Source organism: Alligator mississippiensis, chromosome 1, assembly GCF_030867095.1.
Source record: "Alligator mississippiensis isolate rAllMis1 chromosome 1, rAllMis1, whole genome shotgun sequence".
Classification (NCBI taxonomy): Eukaryota; Metazoa; Chordata; order Crocodylia; family Alligatoridae; genus Alligator; species Alligator mississippiensis.
Genome location: NC_081824.1, coordinates 60,955,707 through 60,976,934, shown reverse-complemented (window position 1 = coordinate 60,976,934; position 21,228 = coordinate 60,955,707). Strand labels below are relative to the sequence as shown.

At 42.1% G+C, this 21,228-nt stretch overlaps 1 protein-coding gene across 1 annotated transcript in view; it reads left to right on the top strand.

Annotated features, from left to right (window-relative positions):
• Positions 1–3,346: 3,346 nt before the first annotated feature.
• Positions 3,347–21,228, top strand: part of COL9A1 (collagen type IX alpha 1 chain) — a 97,399-nt gene continuing 79,517 nt past the window's right edge. The window contains exons 1-5 of the mRNA XM_006263154.4: positions 3,347–3,428; positions 3,746–3,819; positions 5,111–5,188; positions 5,313–5,445; positions 15,337–15,733. Coding sequence (XP_006263216.2) covers positions 3,415–3,428; positions 3,746–3,819; positions 5,111–5,188; positions 5,313–5,445; positions 15,337–15,733 — 696 coding nt within the window. The 5' untranslated portion in view covers positions 3,347–3,414. The remainder of the gene's footprint in view (positions 3,429–3,745; positions 3,820–5,110; positions 5,189–5,312; positions 5,446–15,336; positions 15,734–21,228) is intronic.

Here is a 21,228-nt window from a genome sequence, read left to right as displayed (position 1 = left end):
ACTTAAAGCACTTGGACAAGACTTTAGCCATCAGTTTATAGTTGAAGTTATGAGTTTCCAGTTCTTCAAATCCACCCTCATCCTTTCTTATAAAGAAGGGTTATGAGGCCCTGATGCATCCCAACCCCCCACGTGGCCCTCCTGTAGCTGCTCTCTATATACCTCCAGCAGGTCCAGGCCTACCTGGTCCCAGAAGGTGACATTGAACTCCATCTTCTCCAGGAGTCTTACTGTTCTTGAAGCTGTGGAAAGTCTTGGTGACTTCCTCTAGTGGCCACTTCTCCATCAACTTCTGGTTCTCCTCCCTCCACAAGGACCTGGGTGACCTCCTGCAGGCCCCCGGGTCCCCTGGGCATGTGTATACAGATTCTGGTAGAAGGCTGCCGCCATGCCTAGCATCCCTTCATTCAACTGGTGCTCCATTCCCACTATGTCTACCAGGCTGGTCATGGCTTCCCTCTTGGCTTTCTTTAACCTGCTGAAGTAAGCAGATCACTGTTTCCCCTCTTTCATTCAGAGGCTCTGGGCCTGTTCCCTGTACCAGGCTCCAGTCTGAGCTTTTATCTCCCACTTGGTGTCCTTCACATCCCAGCCCCAGGCTATCTGCTTGTGCAGGCTCCGCAACTTGCAATTTAGGCATTCATAGTACCTCCTCTAAAATAAAGTTCACCTCCTGCTGGCCTGTTGGAAGAAGGCTCCCGCTCTGTCTTTAACACTGGCCCACCACCCTGTGTGGTTCCAGTACCCAGCTCTGAGGATCCTCCATCCTGCATAGCACATTATGAACTCCCCCTGAATCTTTTCATCATCCAGGAGGCTCACATTCAACTTCCACGCACGTCTGCTCTTCTCAGGCTACCTCCCATCTCTACTTTCACTGTCAGGAGGCAGTGATCTGTTTGACAGGTGTGGATTTGGCATTCACTACTGTCCACCCTGCAGGAAGGAAGACGAAGTCTATGTGTGACCTTGTTTGTCCTGTGGCGTCCACCTGGGTGAAGTTTTCCCTGGGTCCTTGGTCTCCCTTGCTCACATCCATCAGGCTATGGTCACAGGCAAGCTTCCTCAACAGCCTGGAGAATCTGCCCAAGCCTGTCTTTTGTCCTCTGCTTATTCTGTCTCCCTCTTTGATGATGTCATTGAAATATTTTATGATCACCACTGGCTGGGTACTGGCCTTTGCCACAGTCATGTTCTCTAGAAAGGCACACCTGGCTTTTTATTTGCTTGCTGGGGCAAATTTCCCTCCCCTTGTTTCAAAGGTGGCCTGTAATGGCCGCCTGCAGTAATCTCCCTGTGCTGTAGATGTCTCACTTTTTCTCCTTGCAGCAGGATAGCCATGCCTGTTGATCTATTGTCATTTGTTACTGACCCCAAGGAGAAGCCATGTGGCCATCATTTTTCAAACAAAGTATAATTTTTAGAGCCGGACAAGCCACATTCCACAACACACATGATATCTGCTTGCAACTAGTCCAGGCACTGGTATATAGTGTCCCATTTTATTTTCTTTATCAGGCTCCATACATTTACTGAAGCTATTAGGATTGCCATGATAAAAGCTGTGATTTGGGAGGCGGGCAGTAGGTGGCACTTGATTTTTTTAAAATATATTTTGCTTGGAACTACATACTTTTTAATTAAATGAAAACTGATAATTTGATGAACATGGGACCATATTGATGAAAGTACGAAAAAGTCATATCGCCATATACTGGTCAAATGAGACCTTTCTTTCCCCAATCAACCAATTTTTTTCTGATTAGCGGTAAACACCAGTCTTCTGGCTGCTCACTTTCTTTTCCTCAGATGTTTCGTGCGTATATACTTTAATCTTTTTCACTTTCTACATGTATAAAAGCAAATTTGAATGGGTTTATATGTGTCTATTGGCAATGCGTAGGGGGTGCACATGGGTGTATATGCCCCCCCTGAGATTGGCGGTGGCCTCTGCAGGTGGTTGCTGACTGCTCATCACTGCCCACCACCCCCCCTACCCCTGTTGCTGACGCTGCTGTGGCTGCCTGCAGGAGCTCCCCACTCGCCACTGCCATGCCCACCGTTTCCGTCACCTGCGGGCAGTCACCATGCCCCCCACAGCCTCCAGGGGCATATGTCATTTATGTATGTGTCTGAGAACATATCAAATGAATTATCTCTAGGAACAGCATGCTCATAAGCCAGGACCTGCAGGCTTGTTAGCTACACAGGACATTTTTACACATGTAAGTGCTGCAGCGCTGGGTGCTTTGAAATGCGCCCAGTGCTGTGACACTTTCAGTTGTATAAGTGGTGAAATGTGTGTCAGCAGTGAGAAAATGGCAGTGGCACGCTTTTGAACTAAAACACATTATAGGTGCTTTAATTCAAAAGTGCACCACCACCATTTTCTGTGTGCTGGTGCACATTTCACCATTTATACTACTGCATGTGGCACAGCATAGTCCGCCTCAGTTTGTGCGCAGAGCAGACTCAATTAATAGAGTCTGCTTGGAAGCAGCAGCTTTCCAGCATGGCGCAGGACACGAGTCTACACGAGCATGGCCGTGTCTACATGAGACAGTGTCATGTGGCAGAAAGCCTGATGCAATGCTATTGTGCAGTAGTCTTGAGGTACTGCACAGTCAGCACCATGAAAAAGCTGTTTGGCGACACAACTGCGCAGTAACTCCAGCTACTGTGCAGTCACTTAGTACTTGTACAAACAAGCACTAAGTGACTGCACAGTAATGACTGTGCAGTCAGAATCTCATACAGACATGGCCAGGGTGTATTCCTACCTGAGTTTAAGCAATTAAATAGATTTTAAAATGATTATTTCTATTTAGAAGCCTGACTTTGCTACATCTCTGGGGTCAAGCTAGGATAGTCTAACAGGGAACCAGTAAGAAGTAAAAGGCTCTTCTTTCTAAACTTAGGTGTACTGTGACCTTTCCTAAATCCAAATAGTGAAAATATACACACTATTGTATGGTCACCTGCTTCCTCAAGACTCTTAAATGCATTTTTCTCTTTCACCTGTTTCCCCCCACCCAGCAGACCCTATTACTGGATGGGTGGTTTTGTTTAAATCATGTTCCTGACTTTATATATCCCTACCCTGAGACTGGCATAAACTGCAGCCTTTTCTCTGCTCTCTTTGGCTTTTTTTATATCCCAGCTAGTTCATGAGATCCGCCCTCAACCCCATCAAGGCACAGATGTCTGTCTAGCCCCCACCTCCTTTTCTCCTCAGAATTAAAACAGTCCCAGCAGCCTGAGCCTCATTCTCTCCTAGAGCCCTGCATGGGGAGAAAGAATACAGCCTTCATCTTTTCCTGCTTTCTTTGAGGGGGCTAATGATAGGAGATCACAGGGCATAAGTATACCCCCCAAATACTCACATGAGAGAGCTGAAGAAAACCAGCAGAGAAAATGAAAAGCAACTGGTAAGAGAACAAGGGACACTTGTAAGAGATCAGTAGTTAACAAATTAGAGCATTTAAAATTGTTTTTACCAGCTGTCTTCTCTATTTATTTTCATGACAGTTTTATATGTAAGATGTGGAAACTGAGACAACATCATAGACACATTTTGTTGTACTGAGAAAGATAAAAAGCTTTGCTCTAAAAAGGTTTTCTTGCCAACTGTGCTAGTAAATCTCTAATTCATGTTTTTATGTATTTAATGTATATGACCATGAGATGAAAGTTGATCACAGAATCTATCAGGAACTGTAAATTCATGTTTAATTTTTTTTTACAGGCATCTTCCACCTTTCTTGTACATGTGTAGTTTTCTGGGGTCTTTGGTGTCAGCTACCATTCAGCATCAAACAAGTAAGGGTATAGCCTATATCTGTATTGTATTTCACTGGGACCTTGACCATCACAATTTACTCTGTACTTAGTTACTAACTTCTTTTAATTATGGAACTAAATAAATGTGTATGTGAGAAAGAGACTGTTATTTTGGGTTATCAGTTAGGTTTTACACTTTATTTCTTTCCATGGTTTCCCAGTCATTCTGGTTTATCTTCCTGCTTTCTAAGCAGAGTAGGGTATAAGCACATTTCTAATGTTAGGATCATAGTCTGGAAATAGATGGTAGGTATGGGATGCATTCTTCTGCACCTCTAGTTAGATGTTCTTCTAGTAGATGTGGCAGAACACTGGGTCTACTCTATTAGCAGGGCATGAAGGATAAATGACTGGATGTCAGCCACATATCTGTTTAAATAATATAGACTAAGGCCATTTCTAAGGTGTAAAATGTCAACTCACCATTTCCTTTACGTCTATGCTATGAGAAGGAAACTCACTTTTATGGTTGAGTCCTTGCAGAATACAAGAGGCTCTCTGTAGGCTGGGAAGGCATGTCCTTTCAACTTGTACACCCCTTTCTTCCCTATCCAGAATCTACTAAAATTTTCCAGATTGCCTTGGTGCTGGGCTTGGGCAAAACTCTTAAATGATTTTGAGTAAATGTTTACTTTTCTGCTTTCCATCTTTAAGATTGGGGGCTGGGGTTTCTTTCAGTGATGCCTTTATACAGATAGCATTTTAAAAACTGAGCTCTGTGTTTAGCTTCCCAAGATAATTTCTTTTACGCTCTTGTTCATGTTCATAAAAAGAGCCTGTAAGTCCCTCTGGCCCCCACCCAATGTTTCCCCAGGGCTTGTTATGTGATCAAACATGGCAAAGATGAGGTTGGGAATACCTGGAATATCAAGGAGGGAGGAAGGGATGCCAATAGCATTACTTCTCAACAGCTACCTTAGCTGGCATAAAATTTGTCTGAGTTTGCTCTTAATGAGGGATGATGTGGATTCAGCTATCTAGCATTTATTTAAGTTTGCCTAAACCACCAGAGTTTATGAATCAGTGCCTCCATATATCACAAACTTCTTTTTGCTGGGACAGCTGCTTCTTAAAAGTAGAGTCGGAGCAGGAAGAATTACGACATCTTTATACATTAAAGATTTAAGAAAAAATGTAAAAATAAACAAAGTCAAGTGATATTAATAAATTGAAAACCTTTATTAGCAAATGCTATCATTTTAGGCCACAGATCTCAACTTGAATTTCAGGCAGTGATGAAAAAGGATTACAAGTTTTCTCTTTTTTGCAGGATTTCCAGTCACCTTTGCTTCTAACCAAAAGACTGATCTCTGCCCAACAATCAGGATTGGCCAAGATGACTTGCCAGGCAAGTAGAATCTTCATTTTACAAGTTAAAAGACTGCTTTTTAGAAGTGATCAGGCTATATTCAGCTTTGTGATGCTTCAGTGGTCAAATGGAAATTCTGGATATGTGTGTTTGGTTTTTGTAGGTTATGACCTGATTTCTCAGTTCCAGATAGATAAAGCTGCCTCCCAAGGAGTTATCCAGAGAGTGGTAGGCTCCACAGCTTTACAGGTGGCTTATAAATTTGGCAGCAATGTCGACTTCAGGATCCCAACCAGGTAATGCCTTTGGTTGTTTTACTTTAAAAGAATATTTTAGCATATTATCTACTGCATATTATCCTACAAGTAAGCTTGATACCAGTTCTTTAGCTGGATTTAGCAAAGCTTCTGGAATGAGTACAGTTTATCCTATTCATCTTTTTGGTTTCAGGTGATGATACTAGATTATATTGACCTGCTAGAAACAGGGACCTCTCCCATCTCTCTTTTCCTACCAGGTGTACTGCTCAGCAAGACTGGAATTTTGCTGCTTGAAATGCTCAGTAGCTAGAGAGGAGCTGGGGAAGGGAGCGAGGCAGAAGGAAGATTCCTTGGGTGAGAAAGGTTCATAACATGTATGCAGAGATCATGGTCATCAAGTGAGGGCATCTTTGTTCTGATGGATGGTCACGGGACAAAGTAAGAAGGGTGACTGACTACACAGCAGTTTAGTCTCTTTTGGGTAGGGTACACATCTTCTTACCTGTCAGTGTCAATAATATGAGCTAGAGAAATTGAAAACCACTATTCTGTGTATCCCAGATTGCAATGGGAAATTGGATTTTGAGATCCACTCACATTTGCATGTTATGGATTGGAACCTTAGTTAGAAATGACCTCTGCCTAGCATAGGATCAGAAATGATATAGGGGTAAAGAGGGTTGGGAAAAACCAGGGCTATTTTAGCTGGTTTTCCTAGCTAGTACAACCCCTCAAGGTGCTTTTATGTAGCTAGGGATCACTAAAGATCAAGGTGCTACTGTCACATCAGAACTGGCTCAGATATTTCCTATCCTGCTCCAATATAACTTGGCTGCTATGTTCTTAGCTGCTAGATTGAAAGCTTTTTTACAGTTTAGCTGGCTAAACTGGATTTATGGAAACTTTACAGCATTATACCAGTACAAAATAGTTGATGTGCATAGGTAAATCTGGTCCTTAATAGCTATGACAAACATGGAGCCTTGGGCCATTAAAAAGGGGTGATTCATAGCTTGTCAATGAGGTACAGAACTCCTTTTTTCTCTGAAGATAGCCAGAGTTTTTAGGCTTCAGAGTGGTTGAAATGTTATATAAAAAGTTATTTTAGGTCATTCAGATATATTGGTGTAGAGGTGATTTAGGGGGGAACCTATGGGTAACTAAGGGCTTGTTCCACTGCAGTGTTAACTTATGGTAACTCAAATGTCATCTGTGACCTGACTCTTTGTCAAAATGCAAAAATCTTTAGCTCATATTATGTAGTGCTCTTAACTCAAACTAGCTGGTCTATTGTGGGAGCTTGGCTGAAACTTGAGTGCTCTTGGCATGCAGTATAGTAATACTGCTACTCATTCCTGATACTCCAATCCTTCTGTGCAGGTCTGGTGCTATTTTGCAGTTCTTTACTCTGACTTGTGCTAAGCTAATTCAAAATGAGTTAATCTGAGCAAAGAGAACTCAAGCTAACACTACACTAAAGGCATGCCCAAGGACAACACAAAGTTCCAGTGAAGGTCTAAAAAAACTCCTCTAAAAGTTGTCTATAATGTGCTGTGGTATATGGCTTTTATTGGCATGAATTTTGGGTGGCTGAATTATGCAAGAGCATTAAGGCAGTGAGCAAGCTATGCATACCACCCCAAATCCACCCCCGATGAAACTGAAACGTCTTTGATGTGACCTGCATAATTCTGCCTTTGTCAGTCCTGTGTAATTCAGCCATCCCAAATTCCTCCTTAGACCTCACCACACTATTACTTATTCATATGTAAAATGTTTAATAATACTTTAAATATTTGCTTGGGTAAACCAGCCAATGATTACTTCCCAGATGCTGGAGGAGTATTTTCTCATGCACACTCCTTTTTCCTGTGATCTGTCTGGTTTTGCATTGAAAGCTGCACTGTCTTCTTTGCTTAGGAAAAGACTACAGGCAATCATTGAATGCAGGGCCACCTGGTGGCTCTACTGAGTTATAGCAGTGCTGTTTATTTGCAAAGGTGCTGAAATGCAGCCATAAGTGGCCTTGGTAGGCTTGATCCTGCACTCATTACTCTGTGTGTAAAGATAACTTAACATCCACCTAATGAATTGCATCCATTCTACACTGTCCTGGCATGAAGCATAATTGGGCTTTTAATTCTCTGAGTCAAAGCCCAAACTACATAGCCCAGCTATGGCTGACTGGTGAAAAACAAAGGATCTTGAGGCAGCCCTAATCAAAAGAGCAAAGCTGCCAGGTGAGCCACCTCAGCCAGTAACTACATCAAACAGTTTCCTGTTCAATATCTGCTCTTTTCCTGGAATCCATTTACATGCTTCAATTACTGTGTTGCTTTCTTGGTACACAATTATGAAACTGAATTGTACCACAGAAACTGTGATCAGCTTGCTTCATGTAGTATGGAGGATCACCCTCACAGAAAATGTTTCTTGGAGTGTAGCACATGAAAGTCACTGAGGATCTGTACAGGGCAGAGATGTGGGGAGAGAGGAAAGTGCCACTAAGCCCGTTATCAGTGGGTAGGATGTGACCCTTAATATCCAACTAATGCTTACCAGCAAAAGGCGATTTTTTTCAGGTTAAAGAGTGAACACTATGGTCTCCTCCATGTACTGGAGCATTTTATAATAGCTGCAGCATGGGGGTAAAGGCTCTGTCAGAGCAGTGTTATTTTGCACATTTATTCAGCCTTTCCTTGAGGAATTTAATATGCCTTTTCACAGAGATTCTTTAAAAAACTTATGAATTTTTATCCCACATCCTTTGGTAGTTGCCAAGTTCTCCACTGTTAATTACACAAGACAATTAATGATGAAGGGTATGATTGGGGAAGCAAGAGCTAACTTCAACTTCATCCATCATTTAAATAAGCCTCTGTTGGTCCTTGTTCATTTCTAGTACAAAATCTACTGGAGAATCAAGGTTATATCATTTAGATATCATAGGAATTACTCATGAAACTGCAGCTAAAATGCTTTATTTATATACATTCAAGAAAAACTTCAGCCCTTTGTCCCTTATATAGTAAAGTTTCCATTTCTGAATTCATCCAGATATCTGTTACCAATAATTAAATAATAACGAATATTAAAATGTACTAATAACAGATTCTTTTTATATGCATGGACTTTAAAAATATTGTACTATCACAAAGAAAAGTGTTTGTGACAGATTAAGCGGGGAAGAAGGCTAGCCACTCTAATGCCTTGGATTAAAGGACTAGAAAAGCAATTTAGCTGACATTAGGAATAATAAACTCAGGTCTATATATTTTTCATACATTAAAGAGCAACCTCAGCTAAAAACCAGAGGATTCAGCTTTTCTCTGAAAATGCTTTGTAGCTTTTTAACTAAAAGCTACAAAGTACATAGTAAATTGTGATGGTCAAGGTCGCAGTGAAAAATAGGAGTGGTTGCATCTTGAGTTAAAAAGCCCCTTGCTCATCACACACAACAGACTAGTGTCCTACACCTCAGACAATCCCAGTGAAGTCAATAGGAGTATTCAAGCAATGACATAATTACTCCAAATGGCTCCACTACCTATTGAGAGGACTTATCCTGGATACATTAACACCTCATTGATAAGTGGCAGACTCTCAAGTATTAATGAAATCAATGTAAATTAGTGTTTTAGGTTTATTACATCTCTTACATGCTTTTGAAACATTTTAAAAGAAAACAGTAGTGTTTTAATAATTTCCATGAAGGTGAACAGCAAATGTTTGCAGAAGGAAAACTATAGCCCTGGGTACACAAGGAAAGTGGGATTAAAGCCTATCTATATCTATACCTGGACGTAAAAATTACATACATAAAGGCTAAAATTCTGCTCTGAATATCTCCTTGCTATATCTCTTGCAGCTCTAAAGTAGAGAAGGAGTAAAGTCAGATTGGGACTTGTCATATATATTTACTCTGTGTTTGCATATTAGCTTTTCCTTCACTAATCCAGCAGATTCTAAACCAAAATTTGTTGATTACTAGCTTTAAGAGCTTGCATCATTGTCAACTGTTATAGGGGAAAATACCGAGCATTTACTGCTCACAAAGCAGCAGGGTTAGTAGATTATTATTTTTCTTTAACTGTGAATATTTGTATTTCAGGAAAAAAAACATTTATCTTCACATTTGCTATTACATATACATTTCTCAGAGAGATATAGGTAGCCATGTTAGTCTAAATTCAAGCATAAGGCAAGGTAAATTTGAACCTTATAGACTAACTAGCTAAACATAAACAAACAAACAAATAAATAAATGAACTGTCATGAGCTGGTGCTCAGCTTATCCACTGCTATGAAGGGAGATGCTCCTCAGAATAACATATAGAATGGAGAGAGTGATTTGAATACAAAAGGCAGGAAGAAAGGAAGAGAAGAGGGAGGCTGAGGGGGCAGTGCTGGGAGTGGAAAACAAGCAAAGAATCCATAGGAACAAAGAGGTCACAAAAGCAAATATAGGTAATGGGATAAGAATCCATAGTCCCTGTTTAAACCATACTTAACACAATCCAGTCTGTGGATGATTTCTTGTTCCACAATTTCCCAGACAAATTGTGCCTGGGCAGAAGCTGCAACTTGGCACCAGGGAAAAGCGGCCCCTCCCGCTCACCACTGCCAGGCCATTTTTGCTGCAGCGGCCCACAGCCTGTGCCTAAGCTACCCTGTGGCTCCTCTCTGCTGCTGTTACTGTTGCCTCTGGGCTGCCCAGCAGGGCAGTGGTGACTGTGCAGAGGAGCCACAGAGCAGCTTGTGTGTGGGCTTTGGGCAGCTGCAGCAAGAAGGGCCTGGCAGCAGCGAGGAGCTGCTTTTCCTCCATGCTGAGCAGAAGCTTCTGCCTGTTTGCTGCCACTGCTCAGTGTGAGCAGGTTTGTCAGGAGCAGGCATGGGGTGGACTGAGGTTGGGGCTGTGCATGCAGGTTCTGGCTGGTCCACTCCTGCTGGGGCAAGTCCAGAGCAGGCATGGGGCATGCTGGGCTGTGTGCTCTCGGTGGTGGTGGTGGAGAGCAGCCACAGGGCACATGGGCTCAGGGCTGTTGGGTGGTGGAGTGCTGACTATTGTTTAATTGTGCAAATAAAATTGTGATTAATTGCAACTATTTTTTTAATCTCACAATTAATTATGATTAGTTTTTTTAATAGTTTGTCAGCCCTAGTTTTTAAAGATTTGCTGCCCAAGAACACCCACTCAGATTTTAGTGATTGAATGTCCAGGAAGATTAAAGTATTTTGCCACAGGCTTTTGCACTGTTCTGGAGATGACATTAGATTGATGAGCATTCATTCTTACCCATACAGGTTGCCCCAAATGTCTAATGTAGGCAGCTAAGGGGTAGTGTAGGCATGCAATGGCATATATGACATTGATAGAGTTGCAGGTGAATGAACTGCGAATGTTAGAATCCATGTTATTCGCTCCAGTGATGATGTAGGCTGTACTGATGTGGGAACACAGACAGGCCTTGCAGTGAGCCCAGATGAGTGCTGTGCCCCCACATTGTACTAAGCATAATTTAAATAGGGGCTACAGATTATTATCTCATTATACTAGCTTTTGTGCCCCTTTTATTTTTGTGGGTTCTTTGCTTGTTTGCCTCTTCTAGCACTGCCCCATCTCTCCCCTTCCTCCTCTTTTCCTGCCTTTTGTATTCAAATCACTCCATTCTGTAGACTTCTGTAGAAATTCTTATGTATGTTCTTTTACAGAATCTGAGGAAGTGAGTTCCAGCTTACAAAATCTTGTGCTATGTACATCTCTAATTTAGTTTTCCTAAAAGGTGCAAATTGACCTTGCCATATACATCCTCTTCATTGTTTTTGTTTTCTCTTGCCTATGTCCATAGATCTTATTATACAGGATTTTGTACAATCTTTTTTCCTTTCCATTTGAAAAAGTTACAATATTTGTTTGTTTTAAGTTCTTAAGTGGAAAGAGGGGCTGTCTGACAGTTTGTGTACACCTATAAGACAAATATCCTTGCATTTGAGTTTATACAGGCAAAACATTCCTTTTGCTAGTATAGCACAAACAATTAGCAAAATAAGCTATATTGATAAAATAACACTTTTGCTGGTATAATAATGTTTTTGTCTGCATAGCTGGGTCAGCCAGGGGGTGATTCTCTCACACTCCTAATTTGCAGAGCCATGTCAGTAAAACTTTTAGCTATAGATCATTCTTGAGAGCTTGTCATTGTTTTGTTTTACCTCTGCTTTCCTCAGAGACCCTTGGATAAAGTAACATTTCCATAAGCTGGTGTGAGTGTCATATTGGTCCTACAGGGTTACTGAATGATGGGGAAAAATAACAATTAACAGAGAGAAGTGATGTGGTCACAGCAGCAGGAAAGAAATATAATCTAAAGGCAACATGTTAGACTATTGGCAGGGATAAATCAGATGTCAGAAGGGGAAACAGATGAGGTATGCAGTAAATGAAGAAAAAAATGACCAAGCCATGAGCCAAGAATGGAGAGGGAAGTATACATTTAAGATATATAGAGAAACCCACTGAGGCAGGACTGGGCAATTATTTAGGGAGTTTTGGTAAGCTGTTACAGGGCTGAGTGGGAGGGGAGTGGGGCAGGAAGTAGGGTGGTACTGACCTGACCCAGTATGCCAGGGGGGTGGTACTGACCCAGCACAGTGTGGGGAAGTGCTGACTGGGTTCAGCTGGGAGGGGTTGCTGACTCTTCCTGGCACAGTGGGGCATGGGAGAGGCAATTGATCCTATCTAGCTGGGGATCATTTGTCATGCACCCACTCCTGGGGGTGCCAGACAGAGCAGGCGGGTGGGCAGGGTCTCCATGGAGACTGGTCTGGGAACCCATTGTACAGGGTGGATGGCATGGGTTCACAGGTGGGCAGGGAGCAGTGTCTAGGAGTGGGATGGGTAAGTGGGCTAGTTGGGCTCTCCCTCTACCCACCCATCCCTCTCCTGGATACCACTCTCCACTCACCTATGGCCCCATCCCATCTGCCCAACTGAATGTGTCCTGTCTGCAGGGGTCCCATGCCAGTCTCCATGGAGAACCTGCCCACCTGCCCATTCTGTCCAGCACTCTCAGCAGTTGATGTGGGGTGGACGGGCCAGGGTGCCTGGGCTGCAGGACTGGGTCCAGCAGTGGTGGTAACACTGGCAACAGCAGCCAGAAGAAGCCGCTGCCACTGGGGTTGCTGGGAAGCTGAGTCTGGCCACTTCACCACTCCAGCCCACTGCTTGCCTGGGGGCAGCAGGACTGTTCACATGCACCACAGCCCAGGCTGCCTCCCTCCCCCCCACACCGAGTGAGGCTGAGGGACCTGCTGCAGGCTGGATAGAATCCCTTGGTAGGCTGGATCCAACCCACAGGCTATATTTTGCCCACCCCTGCACTAAGGTCAATGAAAGATTGAGTTGGACCAGGCCATTAGTGGCAATTTGAATGTGTATACACAGTACCCGTGCGTATACATGTAAATACAGCTTCATAAAGTTTTATCTCCCCTTCTACTTTATTCAGATATACCCCCCAATTGTATAGATACATCCCAAGTATGTATCCATGTGCACACATACATTCTATCTGGTATATGGATGTACTGTATACATGTATGTTTCCTAGCTTACAGAGACATCTCCAGTTTTATCCATCTAACAAGTATTTACAGGTACCACTCCCTTGGGGCATAACCCAGCTGTTCTGTACCCTGGATGCAGGCAGCTCAAAGGGCAGTAGCTGCAGTTAGGCTGCTGGCAGTGGTGTGGCAGCCAGAAAAGTAATTGCAGCAGCTACTATTTTTGTGCCTTCCCTCAGTCAGTGCCCAGAACTGATGCCCTGGTTGCCCTTTCCTTAGTTATATTACTGCTTTCCCCCACGTCATCTGCCCCCCTCTCAAAATAACTTGAGTAAGATCATTTTGTGGCATATCATCATCCCATACGTTCCTCCTCCTAACACCCTGACTTTTCCTGATACTCAGGGGCATGTCTACATGAGATATTTACTGCACTGTAGATTAATCAGCTGTGCAAAATATTACACATCTATAAGTGCACCCTTATTAGGCCGGGGTAAATTAACTAACTCCACAGCAAGATGAATACAAGTACTGTCCTGCTGTAGAGTTTTTTACTCCACAGTACCACACATGTAGATGTTGCTCCAGCTGGCTGGGATATGAGGGTGCTTCAGTGCTAGCTAGCCTTGCATTGGAGCACCCTTGTGCCCCAGGCAGCCCCTCTACAGCACATTGAGCTATGTCAGAGCAGCCCTGGGCTGGCAGGCTTCCTGCCAGCTGGGGCTGCTCCAACTTGCCTCAAAGTGTTGCAGTCCCATGTGCATGTGTAAATGCAGCACCTGGGAGCAATAAGCCCCAGTGTGATAAGTACTAGAGTTTATTGTATTACATGAATATGCATGTGTATATGTGCCCAGGCAGTTCTAAGCAGTTTATTCATAGAAATAAAAAAAGCAATGGCAGTTTCCATTAAAGTTTTAGGACGAAACTATTTCTGTCCCTTCTCAGTGGCTGTCAATCTATTTAGTTCCCTCACCGAAGTCCCGCTGCTGCTTGGGAGATCTTCTGGAATGTGAATGCACTTTAACAGCTGCAGTGGAGACAATGAAGCCTTTATGTGAAAGAGTTACTGTAGCTTGCTAGAGTAACAGCAACAGCAAGTGGTGCTCCAGGATAAGCAATGAGGGGGGGCCACAAACTTTCACTAAGATTATTTTCTCATAGTTCTGAACAGAGCGGTGTCTGAGCTACTCCAATGGCTGAATTAACATTCATAAAGAGGAAGTAGACAGCAGTGCAGCAGAGCTCTCCTGGGGCTGTTCTGTTCCCCACACCTCCACCACCAGCAGCTCCCCATCCTGCTGCTGCCCCTGCTGTACTGCTCTGGGTGGGCAGGAAGGTAGCTTCAGCTGGGCAGCTCCTGCCCCAGTGTCTGGGTCTCTGCTTCCAGCTCTCTGTTGCCTTCTACCCACTCTACCCACCTGCAGGTGACTGATCATCATGCTAGGTGGGCAGAGTGGGTGGAAGGCAGCCAAAAGCCGAAGCCAGAGCTGCCTGGCTGAAGCTCCCCCATGCACAGAGTGGTGCGGCAAGGGCAGGAGTAGGAGAAGGAGCTGTAGCTGGAGGCAAGGGGAGTAGAACACCCACGCTGGCCCAGGCCCCGACCAGCACAAGTAGCTTCTGGTGGGGCTGCAGCCAGCTAAGTGCTGCTTTGATCCCCTCACCTCCAGTGGTGCCTCCTCCTCCCATTCCTGCCCGTGCTGCACCACTCTGGGCAGGTAGGCAGGCAGGCAGGGGGGGGAGCTTCAGCCAGGCAGTTCCTGCTGGAGGCAAAGGGAGGGAATCAACACCAGGAACAGCCCTGCCAGAAGCTGAATATGCTGGGCGGGTCCCAGGCTGGCAGGCACAGGTTGCCCCAGTAGGAGTGGGTGGGGCTCAGCTCCATGCAGAGTGCTGCAGGGGGGGGGAGGCATGGGCTGGATCCAGTCAGTTGGCAAGCCATATTTTGTCCATCCCTTGACTTGGGAGTCCAAGGTAGCTGGATGTTGGGTCTAGCCAAATTGCTTCCTTGTAAGTGATATACCTTAACTATGATAGCCTTATGGACTGCTAGGTTTGTGTAGATTTCTGATTGCCTTAGCTCCTCATGTGAATATCATAGGATACAATTCATTTCTGAATGTGAGGTCTTACCTTTTGTATAATTTTCAGTTAAATAATCTGATTCTGTTAAAGTGATGGCTAAAGCAATGGGCAGAGCAACAAAGTGCATTTGAAAAAAACACCCTTGGATATAATAATTCATTGTTCAAGTCTATTGCCTGAATCATCATGGGTCAAGAGCTTACTTTGACCTTTAGGCCAAATGAGGACTACACACATGTGTGCATGAATAAATTACTGTACTTTGATCCTATACAGGGCTTTGTATCCCAACGGATTGCCTGATGAATATTCCTTTCTAACTACTTTTCGGATGACTGGAAGCACACTTCAGAAATACTGGAGTATTTGGCAGGTTCAGGATTCTTCAGGAAAAGAACAAGTTGGAGTGAAGCTTAATGGTCCAGCTAAGAGCATTGAGTTTTCTTATACAGGACTGGATGGAAGTCTCCAGACTGCAAACTTTTTGCATTTGCCTTTTCTGTTTGATTCCCAATGGCACAAGCTTATGATCAGTGTGGAGAAGACCAGTGTCACTCTTTTTATTGACTGCCTTAAGGTAGAATCCTTAAACATAAAACCAAAGGGCAAAATCAACACTGATGGCTTTGCTGTGCTGGGAAAACTTAACAACAATCCTAAAATTTCAGTTCCGGTAAGTTTTAAAATCTTATATTACAAAGCAGTTGTTATGACATCTTTTTTCTTGTAACTTACTTCTGGTGAATTAATCTTCAAATATTTTCTGACAGAGGAGGGGTAGGAAATAGGTCTATGGGCTTGAAATTGTAGGTAACCATTGCTTACTGTCTTTCAGACTTCCCACATATATAACTTGTATAAACTGGTTCTAAGTAGGAGGAAGATTATTTAGTGGAGCAGAAACTGAAACAGTACAGTTGAAATAACTATGAGAAAAATGGAAATTAGATCCATACAGCTAATAAAATATGCTCTCAAATAGGCACTGCTCTAGACCAGTTATTAAAACATGTTGCATACTGCCTGCTTATGAATTTTGTGTCATGAAGAAGATTTGGTAGCTGCACTTGAAATTACTATGCAATGGGAAAGTAACTGCTACCTAATAAACTAACATTAAGCAATCTGATAAACTACCATACTCAGTATTACTGTAGTTAATACAGTTACTAAGTTTAAACTTTTTATTTTTTATTCTCATAAATTCAGCTCTCAGATATACCTGAAAAAATCATTAGCTTCTCTAGGGTTGCAGTGATATAGCTGGAAAAAGAATGTTATTCCTTGTTTTCATAAATAGAAACAAAGACATATTTAGTTTTTTATACAAGTGGGGCAAAATTAAGGCACTTCCATAATGTGGATTTCTCTTTGGGAGGATGTGCTGTGCCAAGGGGTCACCCTGTCACAGGAAGGACATGGGAATGTAATTGATGGCCTTTTAACAAATGGTGCTGGTTGCCCCTTCTACCTGCCCCATTGCTACATTCCTCAATAGAAACATTATCAAAATAAGTTAATTTTGTTTCTTCACATAGAATATGTATGGTAGGGCAGTAATTTGTTTCATAAATTATTCCAACTTCTCAGTGACACATGTTCCTAACTGCTAGTGTAGGCACCTGATTCCAAAATTTAGACCCTCCAAATCCTGCTCAGCTCCTGCATAAACCTGAAGATTACTACATTCATTTCCACCAACTGAATCTCCTAAATTTCTGCCACTGTTCCCCCAAATGCAATTCAGTTTTGCCTGTAGGTCCAGGAGGCACATCTCTGTATGTACCTACTACATTGGACCTCACACAAAAACCAACAAGAGAGAGTATTTACTGATGCAGAGTTTAAACCTAAGTGTCCCATGTGAGTATATGGGCCATCAGCCTACAGTGCTCTTTCTATGGCTCAACCATAGATTTAATCAATTTCATAGATTTCTAGGGTTGGAAGGGACCTAGTAGATCATTGAGTCTGACCCCCTGCCTCTGGCAGGAATGAGCACTGGGGTTAAGTAACCCCAGTCAGGTGCTTGTCCAATCTCTTTTTGAACACCTCCAAGGTAGAGGAGAGCACCACCTCCCTTGTATTTAAGTATTTACCAGTATTTAAGTGTTTTATACAAACAGAACTGTTTCAAAAAGTGTCTTGATGTCCACCTTGCTGGAATCATCTGACCCCAGCAGTCTTTCCTGTACAAGTGAGGGGTGGGCGGCGGGGTAGACCCGATGATCTGTAAGGTCCCTTCCAGCCCTTAACATCTATGAAACTAAAGGGATTAAGAAAGGCCCAGTCAAACTTCTCCATAGCCTAGGGCAAAACAGGGGTTAGATTTGAACAAGGATTTCCCTCATCTCAGGTGAATGTTCCAACTACAGTGCTATGCAGAGTGACAGGGGAACGAAATACAAACACCTCTTCATTTTGCAAGAATGGGCCAAACCTTGCTTAATCAACTAACTCCCTCCACACTGAATATGGTGCTGTGGATTCTATTTCCAGCAGACAAGTGCTTAAAAGTTAAGCAACGCAGTGCCTAACTTTGAAGGTATCTAAGCCCTTTATTGGATCTGGGTTTATGTGACTACCTCCCCTACAGAGATGAAGCATAAGCTTCACCTGTGTTCTTACCATTTCCTACTGGCTATCTCATGTGACTTAACACTCAAAATACTGACTTCTGTCAATTCCTTAGGTGCCTAAATTTCCTTATGCTTTTTATAGAGATGATGAAAGTATCACTTGGCATGAATAGTAAATGTCTTTTGTGCTCTTTGCTGGGGAAATTGGATTTCAAGAATGTCAGTATGTCAGTAAAGTTATTTTTCAATTGCTTATTTATTTTCAAAGATGGATTATGATTACTGTGAAATACCTAAGGGGAAAGTGTGAAGTATCTACTATTTGTAATAGAAAATAATTTGTAGCTGCCACATCTTCATTCTATCCTGTATGCACTTGAAAATGTGTTTTCTTAGCTAATGAGTTATTGAGCCACATGTTGAATAATGTCTGTTCTTTGCCTTATGGCAACACTAAAAGGCATTTCAAACTCTGTGCGGGGTATTTTAACACTCTCTTAATAAGGTAAAATAGTTAAAAACAAGGAGAGAAAATTATACAAAGTATTGAAAAATTCAGCATGCTGTCTTGCTTGTCTCATGAATAGCACTTGATTCTCTTTTAATTATCTTAGGAATGTAGAATGTGGCTGGTAATATATAGTACTAGAAAAAGAATATGTTATGGATATTTACTTCAAAATTGGTTGAACTATGAAGGAGAAATCGGTAAATAATAAACTATAACCAAATTCCATTTCATTTTAGCAGAACTTTGCACTATGCAGTAATTGACAGAAGAATAAGCAATTAGCTGTGATCTTACATTATCCTATATGATGATACTTCATCTGGTTTCCCATCTGAAAATGCTGCCATAAGCTAATTAACATTGTGTTAAACACTAAGGGGAAACTAAGGTATTTTGCAGCAAAAAAAATCCTCTCAATGAGCACCAACCAAATGCACTTTTTATCTTTCAAACTACCCAGGTATTTATATAAGGACTTTATATATGTATGTAACTGCATTTCATTGATTTAATTTACCTGTGAAATGGCTATTTAGCTAGGAAGCTGTCGCTGGTGCCTGAAGATGCCATGCCTTTCAATATGTTGATATGTCTACAACTAGGAAAACATCATAAGCTAAAAATTTAAGTTCTTCTGAAAAAAATGCCATATCTAAAAGTGTGATTCAAAATATAAGGGTGGAGCTGGGAAATCGATGTGATAAGCTGCGTGTTCTCAACTATTAAATTGCTCCCTGGTCTGAGGGATGTTGGATGGATGATTTGTGCAAATTGTGCATGTTTTTAAGGCAACAGCATATCTTCCCCAATTTGTGTTGTACCTGAGAAGGGTTTTAGGGCTATGTCCAGAAAAGGCTTTAGGCATTATGATGGCAACATCCTAGAATGCCTAAATTTTAGCTTCTTGGTTTCTGGAGTGGAATCCATAGGTTACACTCTGTAACCTCCCTGTACCAGTGTTTTTCAGCTAGTAGCCCATTCTCCCAATTGACTGCAGAGATTCTGGGGTGCGGAAGGGTAAAATAAGGATAGATACTGTGTATATTTGGAAGGGGATCAGCTAAGGGTCCTGAAAGCATTCACAGCATCAAGCAGAGGTGTCTTTAAACATTGCACTGTATGCCTGGCTTCCCAAACAGGAAACAGTACAGTGGCCTCTGTGCAGCACTTCAGGTTAGCTAATTAAATTATCCCCCGTGTGAACCTAATTAGGTTGGGTGTTTACCACTTGAATACAGCCATTTCTCTTACCTAGAGCACTACCCTAAGGTAGCTATACCATACTAGTTCCACTGGCTCTATGGCCTCCCATAGCAGGGGATTGAACAGGTTGAGAATCACTACAGAATGCATAGGTAGTTAAGCCAGTCAGCATGGGATGCAGCCACCATGCTGATCATGCAGCAGCCTAAATTAACTGAGAGGTAATCCTGAACAGAGGCATGTATTTTGGATCCTAATCCCTCTCATAGATTTAGGAACCTAACTGAGAGTTTCAGACAGGCATCAATGTCTTTTTAAGATTCACAGCCCTGGGCCCTCAAAAACAGAGCATTGATTGCTTTTATTTTGAAATGGTGATTGCAGTAGTTTACAGCAAGGTGATTGGGGCACTTTCCTGGGAAGTGAGTGATCTGGGTTTGGATTCCTTCAAACTGCATAAAACAAAGATGACAATTGTTTTATACCTTAGAAAAATTATCCAAATACTGAGAAGTTTTATACAGGGAGGGCAGTACCATCCCCTTATGTTTTTTATTAGAAATGGCTTTTGATGTTTTTTAATGTTTTCAAATGGCTGCTGCATATTATACAGGGCTCATTCTTTTCAGTTATATCATAGGTATGCTTTGGTCACTACTACCAGATTGGTTCCAGGTTGCTCTATCCTGACAAAAAGAAGGCAGTTCTGGACATGCCTAGAAGTATGATTTCAGGTGCCTAAGGATTTTTTTCTAGTGAAAATACTTGAAGTTATGTGGGACTTTAGGGGTTGCCCTCTTGGGGTCAGTCAACAACACTAACTTACTGTAGCAGGCAACGCCATGCTGAAACACATAATATTGGGCCGAGTATAATACCTCCCTAGGAGGATGTAGCATAGCTATGTTTGTGCAGTGATGTGCCCATCCTAATTAGCTCAGTCTTTTTGGCAGAATCAATTACCCCATCCACAATATTATATTAAGGCTATTATATTACTTCCAGACTCAGGAAGCAATGTAGTATGTTTCAGCATGGTAGATAGAGCTTGGCACAATAAGCTATTGGTATAGATCTAAGCATCTAAATTCTACTCATGTTTAGTGTTAGGTACTTATGTAATTTTGTGGATCAGGATGCTATAGTGTCCTTCTTCAGGCAATGCTGCAAGGTCTTCTAATTATGCCCTGTATCTTTATGGAACTGCATGTAATTGTAAGGTGTAGTTGGGAGGAAGATAATTATAATAATTAATGCTCTCAAATAGGGTAAGTGGCACATGTATTAGCCATTAGCTGATGTCCACATTTACTTGAACAAGAAATTAAATGAATGCAATGAAACATAATTCCAGGAGCAGCTAATGATACAGCGTATATATCTATTCCCCCTATAGCCATTTCTTCTATACCCAAAACTCTCACTAGAGTTAGCACATTCAGAAACAGTGGGAGTTTGTGATAGTCAAAGAACATGTGATCAAACTTTAGAGAAGGAATGAGTTGGGTCAACTAACAGATACATAACTAGCTTTTTCCCTTTGGATTATACAGAGGCTTACACCATAATTTATTGAGCTCCTTTCCTACTGAAAATACATTTGATACAAGTCATTTAAGAAAAATCTTATATGGAGAAGAGATCCTTTGCTTATTCACAATGTTGCGAACTCCCACAAGTTTGAAGAAAGAGTCTGGTGATGTGATGTTTTACTTAGAACCTCAAATCCTGGAAACAAGTGATTTCAGAAAAATGTTAGTTTTAAAAGTTCTTAATCTTCATGTTTGTAGAAAAAATGTTAAAAATATGACACATTCAGTACATGAAAAAAACTGAAATTTAAATAAAAATGCAATTTAAATGTAAAACCAGATC